This window comes from Rhinolophus sinicus, chromosome 1 (assembly GCF_057876585.1).
Source record: "Rhinolophus sinicus isolate RSI-liver-muscle chromosome 1, RSI-T2T, whole genome shotgun sequence".
Classification (NCBI taxonomy): Eukaryota; Metazoa; Chordata; class Mammalia; order Chiroptera; family Rhinolophidae; genus Rhinolophus; species Rhinolophus sinicus.
The window spans coordinates 116997600-117018234 of NC_142501.1; the positions used below are offsets into that span (position 1 = coordinate 116997600).

At 41.0% G+C, this 20635-nt stretch overlaps 1 protein-coding gene and 1 pseudogene across 1 annotated transcript; both read left to right on the forward strand.

Annotated features, from left to right (window-relative positions):
• The first annotated feature begins 12272 nt into the window (after nt 1-12272).
• Nucleotides 12273-18168, forward strand: MEIG1 (meiosis/spermiogenesis associated 1). The gene is made up of 2 exons (XM_019738279.1): nt 12273-12410; nt 18040-18168. The coding sequence occupies exons 1-2, from the start codon at nt 12273-12275 to the stop codon at nt 18166-18168; spliced, it is 267 nt and encodes an 88-aa protein (XP_019593838.1).
• Nucleotides 18169-18656: 488 nt separating this feature from the next.
• On the forward strand, nt 18657-20435 carry LOC109450690 (transcription factor IIIA pseudogene; annotated as a pseudogene).
• The last annotated feature ends 200 nt before the right edge of the window (nt 20436-20635 follow it).

The window sequence follows — 20635 nt, forward strand, 5'->3', positions numbered from 1 at the left end:
AGGACCTATCAGTCCTATTGAATTAGAGCCATACCATTAAGATATTACTTAACCTTAATTACCTCTTTAAAGGCCCTCTATCCAAACATCGTCACATTAGAGGTGAGGGCTTCAACGTATGAATCATAGGGGAGCTCCACTCAGTCCGTAACAGTGCCTGTGTCCAAGCGTCCCCTCACTAAGGGACACTAGTCATTAGAATAAGGGTTAGGCGCCCACCCTATTCCAGTAGGACCTCACCTTAACTAATTACATATACAACAACCCTATTTCCAAGTAAGGTCATATTCTGAGGTATGAGGATTAGGACTTTAACACATGGATTGGAGCGGTGGCCTCAAGGGGAACACAATTTAACCCATAACAAAAAACAGTGTAAAATAATATAGCCAACATGTATTTCAAGTTTTTTAAATAAAAACTAGGTGCTATGTTAACCATAAGGTTAATGATTTTTAAATGTACTAATTTATAAGATTTGACTGCAGACAGGTTTCTTCAGTTTTGGGATTTTTTTTTCTTTCTGATTTCAGTTTTGGAAGAAACCAAGAGGATATTTGGTTTAGAACTAGCAGAGAAATGACTGGATTCATTCCAGTTAACATTCCAAAATAGAATAGCTCAAGGACTAAGAATCTAGTCACTGGACTTTGGAAGGCCTGGTTATAGTCTCATCGGAAACACTATTTGTGTGATCTTGGTTAAATGAACTCTCCATGACTCAGTTTTCTAATCTGTAAAACAGAGGTAACAATACAGTCTCCCCAGAGAACAGATTGGTGGTTGCCAGAGGTGGGGGGTTGGGGGTAGGAGAAATGGGTGAAGGTGGTCAAAAGGTACTAACTTCCAGTTATAAGACGAATAAGTTCTGGGGCTCTAATGTACAGCCTGGATCTATGGTTTACAATATTGTACTGTATATTTGAAAGTTGCTGAGAGAGTAGATCTTAAGTGTTCTCATCACAAGAAAACAAAATTGTCACTATATGTGGTGATGGATGTTAACTAAACTTACTGTGGTGCTGATTTCGCCATGTATACATATATCAAGTCATTATGTTGTACGCCTTAAACTACTACAATGTTATGTGTGAACTATAGCTCAATAAAATTGTGTGGGAAAGGAATGAGTAACTGATACAACACAACAACATGGATGAATCTCAAAATAATTACGCTGAGTAAAAGAAGCTAGACAAAAAAAGTATACATATTGTATTATTCCATTTATATAACATTATAGAAAATGTGAGATGATCAAAAGTGACAGAAAGCAAATCACAGTTGTCAGGGGCACAAGAAAACAAGTTCATTAACTTGATTGTGGTGATGGTTTCACAGGCATGCCAAACTTACCGAATTATCTGCTTTTAAATATGTGCTGTTTATAGTACTTCAGTTATAGATCAATAGATTTGTAAAAAAAAAAAAAGGTTTGGAGAGTCTATGGGAGAATGGGGACAAAGTAAACAAATTGGTAAGGACACCCCTTTTCTATAGGAATTGATTGATTAAGAAGACATAGGTGGCTAACTCGCATATTAGAAGGTGGTTTAAAAAAATCACAGCGTACGTATGCCTATTTTTTGTTAGTTACATATATCTCTCCATCACTTTTACCTCTTCTCACATCCTACCACCAACCCTCTAACTACTTAGAAAGCATTATTATTCCAAAAGAAGGAAGGAAGGAAGGAAGGAAGGAAGGAAGGAAGGAAGGAAGGAAGGAAGGATACCCAAAGCCCTTGAAAATGGTAAGTGTTCAATAAATATTAGCTATTATTATTTACTAGGCATATACTAAGTGCCAGGCACTGTACTTGAACCTGGAAGTAATAAAGGAATCTTGGCATACCAAGAGTCCACAGTCTGGCAGAAAGAGAAACCCATGGAAGAAAAGAGGTTTTACAGTGCTCCAGTGTTGTGTGCTCAGGGTGTAATGTGGCAGGCAACCAAGGACAGATCTCAGTCCTGCAAGGAGAAAGGGGCTATCAGAAAATCTAAGCAGAGAAGGTGAATGTGCATTCAACTTCCAGGCCCAAGAACAGCGGAAGTCCCTGGAATGAACTTTTATTCCGTCTGGCCACTGCAAATAGTTCCTTTTAACCAAAGTGTTGTGCTCAAAAAGGGCTTAACAGGGGAAGTCTAAGGCTAAACCAGCTAAGAAGGGACCAGTTCATGAGGGCCTGTACACCAAGCCAAAGAGTTTAAACTTTAATCTGAGCAGCAGTCGGAAGCCTGGGTGGTTTGAAACAAGGGAGTGACACGTGAGATTAGAACAGTATCTCTCAAAGTGTGGACCCTGGAAGAGCATCACCAACAGTGATGGGAACCTGTTACAAATGGAAATTCTCTATCCCGGTCCAGATCTACTAAATCAGAAAGTTGGGGGCGGGGGGGCTAAATGTGTATTCACATACCCTTCAGGAGATTCTGATAGATCCTAAAATTTGAGAACCACTGGATTTGAATTTAGAAAGACACCCAGGCAGTCTGAGACAGGGAGTCTGAGTGGGAAGCTGCTGTAATACTCCAGGAAATGTGATGGTGTGGATTCACTTATTCACTCAACAGGTAGTCCCTGACCATCTACCATGTGTCAGATACTGTTCTAGACACTAAAGATACAGCAGTGAGCAAAGCAGAGAAAAACCCATGTGGTAATGTGTACATATTCTAGTGGAACTAACCTATCATTGACATAGTTCAGATGCTGCCCTACATGGTTTGTACTTACTATTTCATCCTCACAACTCCATCAGACAGGTACAGATTTTTGTCTTCATTTCATAGTTAAGGAAACACTGATTAAGTAACTTGTACAGGGTCATGCTGCTAGTTTTGACCCCAGAATTAAATCCAAGGTCATGCGACAGATGCCATGCTCCTAGCGACTATGTTGTCCTACTCCCGCAGTGTCACAGAGGCACTGGTGGGGATGGTGGTGGTGGTGGTGGTGAAACATATTCACTTGTGATAGATTGTTTTAGCACCTACTGTGTGCTAGGCACTGTTCTAGGAGTTTAGTTAACAAGAGCTCTGTCTTTATAGAATTAAATTCTCACAGAAGATAAATGATAAAATTAGGAAATATGCAGTTTAAATAGTATATTAGAAGGTGATAAGTGCTACAGAAAAAAGAAACCCTAGGACATAGTAAGGGGGAAGGGAGCATGATGAAGGAGCGAGATAGAAGAAGGAGGATGAGCAAGCTGAGATATTAACAGACTTGAAGACGAGGAAGTTAGGCAAAGGGCTAACTGGCGGAAGACCATTCCAGGAAGAGGCAACAGCTACAAATAAGGCCCCCATGTGGAAGCGAGGCCAAGAACAGCCAGGAGACCAGTGTGGCTGGAACAGAGTGAGCCAGGGCTGCAGAGCAAGGAAAGAGGGTGTATGTGCACATTTTATAAGGCTCTGTTGGCATTGTAAAGACTCTGGTTTTCACTGTGTAAGATGCGGAGCCGTTGCAAGATTATAAGCGGAGACGCCTTATCTGATTTAAGTTTTAAACGGATCGCACTGATTGTTGTGTTGAGAATAGACTATGGGGGACAAGAGAGACCTGTTGGGGGCTATTGCAATAACCAGAGGGGGTAAAATTAGGGTGGCCTGGACTTGGGTGGCGGCAGGTTTTGCTGGTGGATGGATATGGACGTAAGACAAAGAGTGGGCTCTGGGGGCCATCTCACTGAAAGGGAAGACTGTGGAAGGGGCAGCTTAGGGGGAGCAGCTTAGGGGCAGCGTTTGGAGAAGGGTTGTTTTGCAAAACCAAGTGGATGTTGGATATACAAGTCTAGATTTGAGAGAGAAATCTGGAAATCTGAGGAAATAAATTTGGGAGTTGTAAGTAAACAGATCATTTTAAATATAATAATGAAGGTAATGTTAGAATAAATAAAGCTGTAGATGTCGTTTATTATCGGTTTACTAATTGTCAGGCATTATACTCAACCCTATGCAGATTGGTTCATTTAATCCCAACAAAATGAGAAGAGAGGTGGGACAGATGGGAGATGTTTACTCTCAGGGATCAGAATTGCCAATGGTCTCTGTTTCCTGATCCACTTTTTTAGGAAATTCTGAGATTGAAGACGCAGCAAATAACACTTTTCACACTCTACCTCTTCTTAGGGACAAGCCCTTGCAAAGATGCCTGTCACCCGGCATCAACTGCGATTCTTAATCCTACTGAGCCCGCAGCCCCGCCCAATCCTCGCTCACGAGCGTACAGGCCGGCTCACCGGGCCAAACCTGAGCTGGGCGCTTCAGCGGAACCACACGTTGCTAGGAGACGGAAAGGTCTCCGAGGGAGACAGTTGGCCTCTCACCGCCCAGCCCCGGGATCCCTAGTGAAGAATAAGAGCATCTCCGCGCTCTCCTGCGAGCTCCCGGGCAGGGCGCCCCAGCCTCTCCAGGTTGGCTGAGCTGGGGTAACCCCGGAGACCTGGACTGGGGGTGGGTGGACAGGATGCTGAAGGGCCGGACACTGGCCGCCCTGGCCGCCCTGGCCCAGAAACCCAGGTTCTGTCACTTCTGCTCCTGTGTGGCTTTGCGGTTCAAAGATTTGTCCTGCTGGCTTGTGTTTTGATGTTACCTCCCTCACTTTTAGGGTAGGTCTTTATTTGGTCCCTCTTGAGTTTCAGAGTCTGACTCTCCAGGAGTCACCCGGCCCTCCCTTGCTCCCTTCGGCTTTAGGGGCCGTGGTCCTTTCTGAGTTCCTCTGGTGGGTGGTGGGCCAATCATTGGGTCTTCCGTTTTTAGAATACCTTCTCCGTCTCAGCCTTCTCTAGGCAGGCTTTACCTTACAGGCACAACTGGTGATTTCCGGCAGAAAAAAGTTTGAGGGACCTGAGAAAACATGTTAGTTGTGCGGGCCAGAATGGACTGGCTTTGTGCTGCACAGATGAAAATTAGCACAAAGGCCTATTTTGGGAACCCATTTTGATTTTTCAACTGAACACCCAAAAACTTGGGGAAGGGAAGTGTGAGGACTCTAGAGACAGCCCAATGAGACATTTTCACAGGTCAGGAAACTGAGGCCCAGGAATATCCACTGCCTTGACCAAGGTTACATGCTAGTTAACAGGCTCCTCCACCCCATCTTGCTGTGTCTAGGAACAGGAGAAACAAAACGAGGAAAGAAATGGAAGTTAGGCATACTAATAATGCTCTTGGGGTTTTAATATCACTAAAAGTAAAAGCACTTTTCAGAGTGAAAAGGGTTTTTGCAAAAAAGAGTTTGAGACGGTGACTGGATCAAAGGCTTCTATGTTAGATTAGAGTATGTAAGAGCCTTAGGTTGTCCAGTATTTGGTTCTGCTGGGTTTTTTTTTTAAATACCCATATAAACCCTAACACTGTTTAGTAAAATTTGACTTGCAAACTGGAAAGTCAGCCATTGCCATTTCCTGTTTCTGCAGATACACGTTAGTATTATAGAGATTAAACATATTTTATCTCAATGATTTTTTTGCCACAACTGTCAGTAAGGAAACAACTAAATTTTAAAGTGCTGAATGTTACTAGCAGAATTAGTACTGCCACTGAATTTCCAAGAATCACTGAAATATATAATCAAGGAATTGTAAATTGACCTTTCCTAATTTTAGTTACATTCTGTGTTTTTATTAAGTAGGAAGTAAGTTATAAGAGAGAAAAAAAAAAAAAAAAAGGAATTTGCACCATTACTATATAGTATATAGCAGCCACTACAGTTCGTATTATGGTGAAATGCATGCACGTTCCCTTTAGCTGTTTGGGGAAAACAAAGTTTTGAAATTCCTGATGTGACTAGAAGAGGTGTATTTCTACTGAGAAAAATGGAAATTTCTCCAGTAGTTCAACTGAATGCAGTATGTTTTCTGCTCTTCTAGTAAATGTAGCATTTCCCCTCACATCTAATCAGTTGCCAGCTCCTGCCAACCCTTCATGATATATCATGTATTTCTTTTTTCTATTTCCAATTTTCCCCCCTCATTTACTCTTTTATTTATTTTTTTTAAGATTTTATTGGGGAAGGGGAACAGGACTTTATTGGGGAACAGTGTGTACTTCCAGGACTTTTTTCCAAGTCAAGTTGTTGTCCTTTCAGTCTTAGTTGTGGAGGGCGCAGCTCAGCTCCAGGTACAGTTGCCGTTGCTAGTTGCAGGGGGCACAGCCCACCATCCCTTGAGGGAGTCGAATGGCAACCTTGTGGCTGAGAGGATGCGCTCCAACCAACTGAGCCATCCGGGAGGCAGCTCAGCTCAAGGTGCCATGCTCAATCTTAGTTGCAGGAGGAGCTGCCCACCATCCCTTGTGGGACTTGAGGAATTGAACTGGCAACCTTGTGGTTGAGAGCCCACTGGCCCATGTGGGAATCAAACCGGCAGCCTTGGGAGTTAGGAGCACGGAGCTCTAACCGCCTGAGCCACCAGGCCGGCCCCCCTCATTTACTCTTGCCTGGGCGTGTCAATGGTTTTATAATTGAACTCTTCATGTATGCTGTCTGAATTTGAGCTTCTGGAAAACAATAATGAAATTACACATCCATGCCAATTGCTTGCTTCTGAGGAACAAAAGATTTAGGGAGTACCAATTGGATAAGAACAGTGGAATATAAGAATAGTTTAGGAAAGTGTGTTCTCTTGGTTGTCCCTTAGTATAGTTCCCTGAGATCCCTTTGCCCTGCTTAGGTGCCCTTAAGTAGACTCACGTGTGTGACATCATGCTGTTGGTCTGCAGCCCACTTATACCCACTCTCTCCAACCTTTGCTTTTATATACAGCTATTTATAACTCGCACAAGATACAGCATAAAATGAAACAGTTTTGCTTTAGATGCACATAAATAATTTTGCCTTACTTGTGGTATAGACTGAAAAGATGTTCATCCTTCTTAAGGGTGATCCTTAGAAATTAATCTTGAGCATCTGCATACACACACACACACACACACACACACACACTCTTCACATCCAATCATAATTCTTCACTTTGCTAAAAATGGAAATTGATCAAACACAATTCTGATTGACACTCTTCATTCTTCATGGAATAATAAAGAAATGCTATGGCCTAAAATGCAAGGCCCTATACAATTCGTTCCCAATCTAATATTCCAATAATTTGCCACAAAGCCTTTTTGCAACAAGATATAAATACATAAATGAACAAATAATTTCCCTAGAACATAGTAGGGGCTCTTCTATTTCTTCAGCCCTTTTTGTCATAATGCCCTCCTTGCAATGCCCTCCTCCCTCGGTATGCCTTTTCTTTAAGAAATAGGTTCAAACTCACCTCCTTCTTCAAACAGCTACTGACTACCCCAGCCCATCATACAACGCTTAATGTGGTACAAAGCTGTATGTTGATTGTAACCTTTGTTCTCTACCTCCACTTCCTATCACTCCCCAAGTTTTAATGAGTCCCTCGTCACTGGGTCTAGGAATTACTCAGCCACTGGAAGTTGTTATTAGTTTTAACCCAGATGGCCAGACCTTTGAAAGTGAATGGCACATTACTATTCTTCACTGAAAATTTTTACTTTACATCACTTGTGTTAAGGTTTTTGTCACCTCACATCATAAAGGGTCAGCAAAGCAGCAAAGCTAGGCATCGCAGGTTCACTCTCCCGCCCTCCATCATGCCAGAACTTTCCCCTCAGAGATGTAGCCATGGTAAGTCTCAGAGTTGTTGCCTCAGTCCCACTGTTGCCACCCAGCTGCATAACCACCATACTGAAAATGTTAATAATAGACTTAGATTGCTGAAAGGAGCCATGTACAGAGACCAGTTGGGCAAATCAAACAAGATTCAACTATCTGAATAAACATAAGAAAGTCAGCTCAGTTAGAGTACACAACAGAGAAATTGCAACATTGTTTAATGATGGATGTGTGAGCTTATAGCAGCCTCAAATGAGATTTACCAGTGGGCACACAGGCACACATGTTATGTCTGAGTGAGCAAGGATCGCGCCAGATCTCATAAATTTCCGAGTTGCACAATGTACAGTGTGATTACAATGGCACAGTGCACTGAATGCTCAGTACTTTTAGAACTGAACATTTTATCTATCATCTTATTTTTTTTCAAACTTGTTTTTCCCCCTTTCTTCCGCCTCCCCCACCCACTCTGGTTCAAGCCATTGCACACAGTAGCCTAGGGCTGGCAGCACACAGCAGCACACAGCACTCGGCCACCCATGGCCACTCACGATGGTTGCCAGCCGGCAGCAGCCAGCAGGGAGAGCTGTTGTTCACAGTCTTAGCTGTAGAGGGCGCAGCTCACTGGCCCTTGTGTGGGACTCGACCTGGCGACCTCAATGTTAGGAGCACCGGGCTCCAACCACCCGGGCGAGGCACCGGGCCCGCCCGATCATCTTATTTATTATGACACCCCTAGTTATGCTAGCTGGGCCAAATGCATTTGTAAGTTAATTTCCATGGAGCTGTAGCAAAAGTCTATTACACAGATGTCTTTGAGAATGTGGAACTTGCCTGGCCTTTAGAACTGCCTGTGGCCCACCCAGTCTGTGTAAGATTTACGGCCCTGTAGCATTTTGTTACCTACCAGTGTCGTTTATGTTTATATGATTTATATGATCGAATAATATGTTAATACACATTTTACATCTATAATGCCTAACACACCATATTGCATTTAAGAATGTCATTTCACCAAGCATTTGTTGAGCACTTACTGAGTTTCAGGCCCTACAATAAGAGCTGGAAATACAAATAATCTATGACTTGACCTGTGGCTTGGAAGAATTCAGCATTTTAGGGAGTTAGACTGAAGTAGCCACGAAGGCATACTTCTCAGCTTTCCCTACAAGAGTGTTAACTGCCTCTGGGACCTAATACAGCATTTGAGCTGAGGTCAAGCATTCCCCAGTAGCGTCCAGTCAGTGACTGAAAATGGCAGTCATACTAGGCCTGACCACTTTTGCCTAAAGCAAGAGTCCTCCACAGGTATTCTTTGTGCTGGGTTTCCGCATTGGCCTGACCAAGACTTTCTTAGTTAGCACTGCCCTGCCGTCTGAAGCTCTTCCCACCCAATTCTACTTCCTTCTGCTTTTCCATTCACAGGTGTCAGGTGTGTGTCATGGTGTAAAAGCTTTTCCTGCACTCCTGCCCCTTCATTCCTTAAGTTTCATAAACTTCACCCCCCAATAAATTTCTCATACTCTATTTTGACATTTGCTTTTCAGAGTACCTAAACTGATAGCACACAGACACACAAAATAATTACAGTTAGCCTGTCCCGTCCTCCCCCTCCCCCATTGCAGTTTCGCTTTCTGTGGTTTCAGTTACCTACAGTCAACCACGGTCCGAAAATATTAAATAGAAAGTTCCAGAATAAACAAATCATAAGTTTTAAATTATGTGCCGATCTGAGTAGCATGATGAAATCTTGTGCCAGCCTGCTCCATCCTGCCCAGTATGTGAATCATCCCTTTATCCAGAGTCTCCACACTGTATATGCTCCCTGCTCGTTGGTCAGAGTAGCCATCTCAGTTATCAGAATGGGTTATCAGAGAGAGAGAAAGAGAGAGACAAAGAGAGAGGCCACATTCACAAAAATTTGATTACAGTACATTGTCATAATTGTTCTATTTTACTATTAGTTATTGTTGTTAATTTTTTGCCTAATGTATAAATTAAACTTTATCATAGGTATGTATGTATAGGAAAAAACATAGTCTATATAGGGCTTGGTACTATCTGGGTTTCAGGGAGGTCTGGGAACATTTCCCCCGGGGATAAGTGGGACTATTAAATAAAAAATGTGATAACTAGGTATTTTATTTTCTGGTGTTGCTCAGTAATGCACCATATATATATTTTTTTCATTTTACTTTTTGACCCCCCTTCACTCATTACATAAAAATGTAGCAGTTTTGTAGGTATAGTTGACATGATTGTTTTGTTTGAATATGACAAAAGGTTACATAGATGACATTCAGGAAAATGTTTTTTGAATGAATATGAGTCAAGTATTTTACTACGTATCAAAAAGCCAAGCTTAAAGCAAAAATGGCTTGGGTAAAACAAAAATTCAGATTGTACCACTACTTTTAGAAAATGTGTTTCATCTGTAAAGGAAATATAAGTAATACAGCCACTAAATTCATATAAAAACATGACTAGTTTTGAAAATGTATTTAACATAGTGAATTTGTACCGGTTTTCCTTTCATGTTTCTTAGTGTCATTTTTATGGAATGTATATTTATATAATCATATATGTTAATGGATTATCAGGCTGCACTACATGTGTCCGACTCACTTATTAGTCTCATCTCTTATACTGTGCAGCATGAAGCAGTCAGTGGAACTTCCATTAAAATGAATGGAATTGAAGGACAAGGGTTTCACTGAAATATGGTTTATCTATTGTCTTGTCAGGTATTCCAAATTTTACATAAATTTATACAATAACAGAACAGTGTATTGCCTTAAAATACTATATGAGCCTGAACCTAAATTAATTAAGATCAAACATTTTTTAAATGTCAAATATTACCAATACCTTAACTTTCTTTGATCTGGTCAATTACGTGTCAGTATGCACATTGCAAAAAAAGCAAACAATATTAAAGATATATCCACTGACGTAGTTGCTATCTTCATCAGAGTAAGACCTGTATGACTCAGATGACTTCATTTCAATTCATTTAAATCTGAAGCTAAGTCCAAACAACTTTCAAATGTTAAATAAGCAATGTAATAAGCATCTAGAGGAGATAGGAGGAAGCATAAGACCAATATCCTGATTTTTTATAGAAAAGAGTCAATCAGTATTTGTGTGTGATTCATACATGGGGCTCAAAGAAAGGATTCCTAGCCCCCTAACAATCTGCACTTTTTTTTTAAACCATTGAGGGAATTTGGGGCTACATTTTTTATATCAAAGAAACTATCTGAAACTTTGCAATTCTGTCAACTTTATTTCCGTTTCCTATTCCCCTCCCCCACTGTTAAATCCAAGTAAAGCTAAATTTTTACAGTTGTAAAAGCATTTATTGTAATAGTCATTTTTATAAAACTTTTAAAGTCTGTCCTTTTAACTCATCATGTCTGGGATGATATTCACCTGATGTTATGAAGGATGGATATTGCTAATTGATGTCATGAGTATTTTGCCTTTCTATTTTTTGTACTTTAATGTATTTCTTGACCTTTTCAACATGAGTATTTGTCATTATAATTGAAAAATACTTTTTAATATGAATTTATTTACAGTATCTACTTTGTGAGGTCTGATTTTAATGTATTTCAGCCAATCGAAACATATTTTAATAGAATGGGTTCAAGGAATCGTAGTGAAAATTCTGGGCACTGTATTTCAGTTAAATGACTCATACATATTGGTAATAAGAAGTAGGTGAGAAAACAAGTGCAAGGTTATGTCTTTGAAGAACTGGCTAAGGAGTTTGGTGAATAGACAGTTACATGAACTAGAGTAGAATATTTGAATTTCAAAGATTAATGATAACCTCCCACATTGTTTTAAAATCAGTGATCTCAGTATCATGACAGTCCTACAGCTTTCACAGGCTTTGTGTTTGTCTATCTCCTCATACCACAGATCAGGGCCACAGGGACCTGAATAAATGGGCTTCAGGATGTCCACAAACAGGGAAGAAATGGAAAAAGAGGAAACCATTGCTTCGCAGCAAGAAGAAAAAGTAGAGAGTGAGAAGATTAATCTTACATTTTCTTTTTAGGAAAAAAAAATGAGATGCACTTTTGAATATAATCAAATGGGATGGTGGTGGGATATTTTGCCAATCTATTGAGCAGTTAAAAATGATTGTGTGGGGTGGCCCATTAGCTCAGTTGGTTACAGCGTGGTGCTAATAACACCAAGGTTGCCGGTTCCATACCCGCATGGGCCACTGTGAGCTGCGCCCTCCCTAAATTAAAAAAATGATTGTGGTTTCAGAAATGTGTAAACTATTGCCAGGAACACCAGAGTTAGTATCCAGCGTTTAGGACACCACTCAAAAACTCTGCATACAATTTTATTTGGTGAAGAAATAAACAGTTCTCTATGTACCTTTCAGGGTTTAATTTTATTTCCAAAATAGAGCATGAATCTTTCTCAGGCTTGGAACTGAATGTTTAAAATTTAACATATTTAATAGGATTTTCAACTTTCTAATTATTTTTAAATGCTAATTTTGTTCATTCTTAAAGGGACTTTCCAAATTGTCACACTATATGTCATCTATTAATTGTTTTAACATCTTTCAGAATTAATTCGTAATAAGACCTCTGTAGCCATGGCTAGTTCTGACATGAAACCAAAATCAATAAGTTGTGCCAAAAAATGGTCGGAGGAGATAGAAAATCTATACAGATTTCAACAAGCAGGATATCGGGATGAAATTGAATATAAACAAGTGAAACAAGTTTCTATGGTAAGATATATGCCTTTACAAACCTGAACTCAACATGAGTGTGTTAGATGGTGAAAAGTATTAAAATAAAACAAAGAACCAGAGAATAACTGAAAGGGAATTCTACTCCAACTCTCTCGTTTTATTGATAAGGGGACTAAGGCCCAGAAGAGTGATTTTCAGGCAGGCCAGGGAAAGAGGTGGTCCCTCCGCATAGAAATACTAAGAATTTTCTAGCTTTTATTGAATAACTGTGCTCTGATAAATGAATCTTTTATGGTAGACCATAAAAGCAGAATCTTTTTCCTCGCTCAGGTAATTCTATTATCAGATATTCAGTTTGTTGTGTAGCTATTATTTCTTTCTAGTTTTTTTCTATTTTGACCATGAATTATAAAGGGGTTAAATTCTGTTTATTATGGAGATAATAGGTGACCCCAAAAAAAAAAAAAAAAACATTAGAGAACAGCTCCTGACTTTGGTTGTCATTCCAGGCTTTCTTGAGAGATTAGAGACATGACTTTGCTTTACATAAACAACATCGAAATCTAGACATGGCACCAGTTTATAATGCGATTTTCTTTTTAATTTGTTTATTCTACTGGATACTAGGTGATTGAGTTTTAAAGAATATTGTAGAGTATGACAGTACTCACAAATGTGTTTTAATGTTCAGATTTGGGGTTACAACAACGTATTTATTAACTTAGGTTTTTATTTTCTTTTTAGCATTAACTAACCATTTTTCAGACTAATTCATGTGTAGATTTTTCAAATCTCTATATTCTGTTTTTCATTCTACTCTTTGATCTCTACTTGCTATTTCCTTAATAAGTAGATAAGAAAAGGAATAGAGGCATTACAGAGCTAAAATGTTATGGACGCTTTAATTTAATGGACATTAATTTAACAGATATTAGTAGGGCTGGTGAGGAATGAAGTTAAAAACACTGATCAAATGAAGATTTGATGACTGTGATTTTTCAGTATCCTAAGGGTTTGGTTCCAGGCCCCCTGCAGATACCCAACTTCTTGGGTGCTCAAGTTCCCTATATAAAATTGTATAGTATTAGCATATGACCTATATTTGCATATCGGCTACAGCAGGGTATGCCGACATATTGCTTCATTGGCACAGTGCTTGGCACGTGGCAAATTCAAGTTTTGCTTTTTGGAACTCCCTTTTGGGAATTTTTAAAAAAAATGTTTTTGATCTGCAGCTGGTTGATTCTGCAGATGCAAAATCCATAGATGCAGAGGGCTGACTGTATCCGTCCTCTTGATATCTGCTCACGTTGTATTCTGTCCGCATTACCAAGAGGTTAACGTTCGTTACCATATCATCCATGGCTTTTAAACAGATAAAACACAAACATGAGCATTTCAATGCTCTTCAAAAATAAGCCTGATACCTTTCCTTAGGATTGGGATGCCCCTAAAAACTGTGTAAGATCCAGGATCATACAATGTGCTCATATAGACACAGCTGCTCCTGCATCCCCAGGTCCAATACTGTTGTGATTGAGGTAAAATCAGATTGAAGAGAACAATAAGAACATCCTTAAAGAGGAAGTCCCAAAAAGCACCTGAGAGGGGTGTGTGTGTGTGTGTGTGTGTGTGTGTGTGTGATGAAGGGAAGAACAACCCTAGTCACGGTACAACTTGGCAGTTATGGAGAGGTGTTGCATTTCACTTCAGTAGTAGTATATATATATTTATTGGGTACGTACCATGTGCAAATGTCTGTGCCAAGCACGTCAGGAGATTAAACACATAAGCACGTGTCTGACTTCAGGAAATTTAGTGGGCCAGTGGGAAGAGTACAGGATTCACAGTCTGTCTAGAGGTTGCATCCGGGCTATCCCCGACGTTAGCTGGGTAATCTTGACCAAGGGTCTTAACATCACCGAGCTCAACTGCCACATGGCCATGGCAGTGCCTATGTCAGAAAACTGTCACAGGAACAAAATGAAAATGGGTCTGAGGTGCCTGCCATGGTCATGCTTAATAAGACTATGTTGAGTGAATGAACAGAACGTATTTAATGAAGAATAGCTTTTATTATTCTTGCATCTTGGAGTAGAAGATTAAGAATAACCAGAACAAATTGTGGTGTCCCTGACATGACAACTGTGGATTGAGCAAAGATGATTTTTAAAAAGGATTAAGACTCAAACTCAGTAACGAAGGCAGTGGAAGGAGTCACAATATGGGGAATTCCTTAAATGAAAATGTATTAACTTTAAAAAAAGGAAAATGACAAGAACAATACAACCTTATGCAGGTTAAAACATGTGTCTTGCAAAAAGAAGCACAGGAATTCAGAGGAAGGTAAATATCATTTCCTTTGGCAATCATCCTCTGAGAAGACTTCATGCCCCCAGAGGCATTTGCAGTGGGCCTCGAAGGGTAGACAGGGTGGTCACTGAGGGCTTGCCTTGAATGTCATCACCAGCAGACAGTGTCCTGGAAGGTGTGAGTGAAGTTCTTTGTCCTGTCCTGTCCGATGTGGGCAGTGTTAGTGTTTGCTGCTCTCCCTGCCTAAGGAGACTTGGACTTGAGGACCATATCACTCTGGTCCACCATATTCTCAGGAGCGAAGGTTTCCTAGATTGAAGGGGAGTGATCAAGTAAAATGCCAAGAAGAAAAAATTATGAAATAGCAAAGAGGTATAAAAAGAAAAACGTGTAGAGGTTGATGAGCACAGAACCAACATAGCTGTTTGAAGCCTCTTTATCCCATAGGAAGTGGTGTGGATATTCTGAAACAGCAGCCGTTCTACATACTGTTTCTTTACTGCATGAGATGGTGTTCAAGAACCCAGTAAAAGAAAGGGCACCTGCTGCTGGCCCCAAGAGGAAGAGAGCTGTAATGGTGTCTTGTGAACACCTTCCTTTCTCTGCTGAGGGCAATGGAAACTACGAAAGAAGGGCCTGATCTAAGTGATAGAAAGCATGACTATTTTCTATGTTGTACATGTCAGAGAGCCTGCCAAGGTTTATCAGATATGCTGCCACCTGTTTTTGCCAATTCCTAAATAAATGAGACACCAGGAGAAAATGAAAACACACTGTTTAGAAATAAGGACATGTATTCCTTTGCATGGATATTCCAATTGAAAGTTGTGGCTTAAAATTAAACTCAAAATGGATCAAAGACTTAAACATAAGAGCTGAAACAGTAAATTTCATAGAAGAAAGCATAGATTCTAAATTTATGGACCATGGGTTCAGAGAGGATTTTATGAATTTGATCTTAAAGGCAAGGGAATTAAAAGTAAAAATAAGTGAATAGGATTATATCAAATTTAAAAGCTTCTGCACAGCCAAAGAAACCATCACCAAAACAAAGATGGAACCAACTGAAAGGGAGAAGATATTTGCAAACAACACCTCCAGCAAGGGTCTTATATCCAACATGTATAAAGAACACATACAACTCAACAACAAAAAAACAAACAATCCAATTAAAAAATGGTCCGAGGACCTGAACAGACACTTCTCCCAAGAAGACATACGGCCAAGAGATATATCAAAAATGTTCAACTTCACCAGCTATTAGGGAAATGTAAATCAAAACCACCATGAGATACCATCTCACACATGTTAGAATGGCCATTATCAACAAGACAAATAATAACAAGTGTTAGAGAGGCTGTGGAGAAAAAGAAACCCTCATGCACTGCTGGTGGGAATGTAAATTGGTGCAGCCACTGTGGAAAATAGTATGGAGGTCCTCAAAAAATTAAGAATAGAGCTACCATGTGACCCAGCCATCCCTCTCCTGGGTATCTACCCAAAAAATCTGACAACATTTATCTGCAAAAAAAATAAATATATATATATATATATATATATATATATATATATCCCTATGTTCATTGCAGCATTATTCACAGTGGCCAAGACATGGAAACAACCAAAGTGTCCTTCTGTAGATGATTGGATAGAGAAGATGTGGTACATGCACGCAATGGAATATTACTCGGCCATAAGGAAAAATGAAACACTGCTATTTGTGACAACATGGCAAAAGTTGTCCAAAAAAGTTGTCACAAAAAAGAAGTGGATGGATCTTGAGATTATCATGCTAAGCAAAATAAGTCAGACAGAAAAAGTCGAGAACCATAAGACTTCATTCATATGTGGGATATGAAACTGAAAGCAATAAACAAAAAAGAAAAACAAATAAAAACTCATAGATACAGACAACAATTTAGTGGTTACCAGAGGCTAAGGGCGGAGGCGGGTGGTCAAAGAGGAATAAGGGGGTCAAATATATGGTGCTGGAAGGAGAACTGACTCTGGGTGGTGAACACACAATGCAGCATATAGATGATGTAATATAGAATTGTACACTTTAAACCTATATAATTTTACTAACCAATGTCACCCCAATAAATTTAATACAAATTAAATAAAAAAAGAAAGTTGTGCTTTACAAGTGGGGAATGTGAGGAGTGAAGAGCTGCCTATAGAAATGATGCTGAAGAACAATATTTGGTTTTCTAGACCATGAATCTTGAATATTAGACTTTTGACCATGAGAGAGTACATCTCACAAAATCCAGAAGAAACTTATCCAACAACAGAAATGCACTGACCTGATTAAGAAGGCATAACACGACCCTGCAGAGGAGGGGGAGAAAACTGTCCAGACTCACTCAGGCCAAATGATAAAGTAAGCAAATCGATATGACATACAAGAAAGAATCGTGGGGGGAGGTGAGAAAAGATTGCTGAGGACTATACTCATGACCTCAAATTTCTATTAAAAGTTGAGTTTCAAAGTGAACTTGAGGGGCAGCTGGATGGTTCAGTTGGTTAAAGCACGAGTTCTTAACAACAGGATTGTGGGTTCGATTCCCACGTGGGCCAGTGAGCTGCACCCTCCACAACTAGATTGAAGACAATGAGCTGCTGCTGAGCTGCCAGTGGGGTGGCCATATGGCTCAGTTAGTTAGCGTGTGAGCTCTTAACAACAAAGTTGCCGGTTCAATTCCCACATGGGATGGTGGGCTGCGCCCCCTACAACTAGATTGAAAACTGGCACCGGACGTGGAGCTGAGCTGCGCCCTCCACAACCAGATTGAAGGACAATGACTTGACTTGGCGCTGATGGGTCCTGGAGAAACACACTGTTCCCCAATATTCCCCAATAAAAAAGAATTTTTAAAAAAACAGTGAACTTGAAATATGGACATGAGGAAATACATATGTACCTTAGCTATCTTGAGTTTAGCTGCTTCCTTTCACCACTATCACGCCATCAACAGTCAGCTCTAGGTGCTTTCAGAATGGGTTCTGGGCTTAGCCCTAATTTCCTCCTGGGGTATTACTTTTAGAAGTTAGGAAGTAATAATGTTTGAAATTATTTGTACACATAGGAGAATGAAGTATTTTGAACGTTTTCTCTATCTTAGCCACTGAGTACAAATTTAAATCTAGAGAGAAGCACTGACTTCGTTATTTTGCTGTAAAAGGATTCAACTTGTGTTTTGGATGCCTGTCACACTCACAGAGCTCAAGTGTTTTTAATTTGATACTTTACCTTTGGGGTGTGAGTTATACTTTTAACTGTTTGATAGTAGAATGTTATATAACATAAAGCCAGCATGACCATGTTTGTATTCTGGCTGTTGATGTGCAGGTAGATCGTTGGCCAGAGACAGGATATGTGAAGAAACTTCAGAGAAGGGACAATACTTTCTATTATTACAACAAGCAGAGGGAATGTGACGACAAGGAAGTCCACAAAGTGAAAATCTATGCTTACTAGGCCTCTGTTGTCTGTGTTACTTGTCATTAGCTTTTAAGAGCTCATTGTTTCATTCCACATCAGGTAAACGTTTGTCATTTTATGAAACAATTCAAAATGCACACTTCAGTTCAAATGGTCTGAAACCCAGAAGCCTTGAAATTTGGTATCTATTCATCACCCTGTTCTGTTCCAAAATATAACTGCAGAAGCATTAAAGTTACACCTGGCTTGGTCCTGTTCTTTTTACTATTTTAACTGTGGGGAAATGACCATGATGCACAGGAAAATATAGCCCCATCGGAAACCATCCCACTGGTCAGGCTAGTTATGTACCAGTTACTGCTCTACTCCCCCTGTCCCCTTCTCCCACCCACACACATACCCAGCCTTTACCACTTTCAAAGACCATCACTTTGAACTACCAGATCTGCATTTTGTGGCCTGAGGGCTTTCTCTTGCCTCAGGAGTCCTGTGCCTCTTATTGCATAGACTGGAAATGCCAAAGGATGACGGACTCTGGGAGCAGCCCTGAACCTGTAACTGACCGTGAGGAGGTGGGTAAAATGCCCAGCAACTTGGCACTTCCTGAGGAATGCATCTCAGGTGTGTGTGTGACTCTGGCACCCAATATCCCCAGCAGTCACCTGCAGCTGGATCTGACTTGGCAACATTATCTATTGATCGGCTCCTTGCCCTGCCACTTCCCGCACACCTGTCAGGGCTTCTTTCCTTAAGGAATCACCTCCTTATCCTTGCAGCCTTGTCCCAGGTTTGGCTTCTGGGTTCCCCACCAAGACCACGTGTTCCTGTGCTGCCCAGAGTCACTGCAGAAACAGCCATAGTGCTAATGAGTGGGAAAGACTAAGAACTCCTCCCAAATTTGGGAATCCTGAGTGCTTCGAGATTACGTAGGTGAGAGATATCCTTTTAAACTATTTTTTTCACTAAGATTTATTTGTTAGTATTTACAAGTTCTACCCTCTGAATAGATTTTTGGAGAGGGGCTCATAGCCATGAATTCACTCAACTCCGGCTCCTGGTTTTCCGGAAGCACGGCAGCATGACGCTCCATTAGTTTTCCCCATTCAAAATGGTCCTCCTTCAGCACTTTTTCTTTTCGAACAAACACATCATGGAAAAGATAAACAGATTGACAACCCTCTTTTATGCCTTTCCCAACGCTGCATCCCCAAAGGAACCTGTGGATATGGTACTTTATCTTACGTGGCAAAAGAAATTTTGCAGATGTAATTAAAAGAACCTCAGATGGGCGGTCCCGGAAAGTGCGCTGCTCCGGAGTTGCGTGTAGGGTCTGCGGGGAGCGAAGGCTGGTTGTGGCCTGCTGAACACCTGGCCCCGGGTGGCCTGGGAACGCTGGCCTCTCCCCTGGCTGAGTCGTCCTCATTGGCCCCGCCCACCCCCACCCCACTCCCCACCCCCGCCCCCCACCCCAAGGCTCTCTAGGAGGTTCATCCACTCCTCCTCCAACTGCAGCGCCAGTTACAAGTCCTGGAAGCTGGACGGGCACCTGTGCAAACCCACGGGACAGAGATGGTCTGTGACCATGAAGGGGGTGCCACAGCCTTTGTCACGGACTACTACCCGCGTCACCATGCTCCGATTCACACTGGAGAAAAGCCCTTTGTGGCTGTGGTCAAAAATTCAACGTAAAATCAAACACTTTGAAGCAAACATGCAACTCATCAAAAACAATATATGTGCATTTTTGAAGGTTGTAAGGTGTCCTTTAAGAAACATCAGCCGCTGAACATCTGTCCAATGAACCACGAGTCCAGTGCACCCATGAGGGTGGACAACAACACTCGGCTTCACCCAACAGCCTGAAACGGCATGGGGAGGTCCCTGAGGGCTATATAGTTCAAAAAGGGTGTTCCTTTGTGGAAAAACATGGACAGAGCTTCTGAAATACGTGAGAGAAACCCATAAAGAGGAAATAATATGTGAAGTACGACAGAAATCACTTAAATGCAAAGAATATCTGAAGCAACATATGAAAACTCATGCCCTAGAAGGAATGTGTGTCCATGTCCAAGAAAGGCTGTGGCAGAACCGACACAACCGTATTTACTCTCCAGAGCCACATTCTATCTTTTCGTGTGGAAAGGCGCCCATGCGTGTGAACACGCTGGCTGTGGCAAGATGCTTGCAACGCAGAGAAGTCTCACTAGGCATGTTTTGTGCTTGGCCGCGACAAGAAGCAAATGAAGCTCCAAGTAAAACGATCTTGTGAAAACCCGAGTTTGGCCTCTCGTCTCAGTGGATAGATCACTTCTCCAAGGGAACAAGAACTAAGCTTATCTTTGCTTAAAACAGGAGAGTGCTCTCGACAGTTGCAGGGCTTACCCTCAGCCAAACATCCAACTGCTTTTGTTTAAAGGACTAAGACCGGCCAGCTCAGTTACAGGCAGACCTCAGAGCTAGTGCTGGCTGATTCCCAACCACTGCAATAAAGCGAGTCGTCATA

Coding starts and splice junctions, on each gene's coding strand:
- MEIG1 (XM_019738279.1), top strand. CDS start 12,273: ATGGCTAGTTCTGACATGAAACCAAAATCAATAAGTTGTGCCAAAAAA. Junction 12,411..18,039: donor AAGTGAAACAAGTTTCTATG/GTAAGATATATG, acceptor GTTGATGTGCAG/GTAGATCGTTGGCCAGAGAC.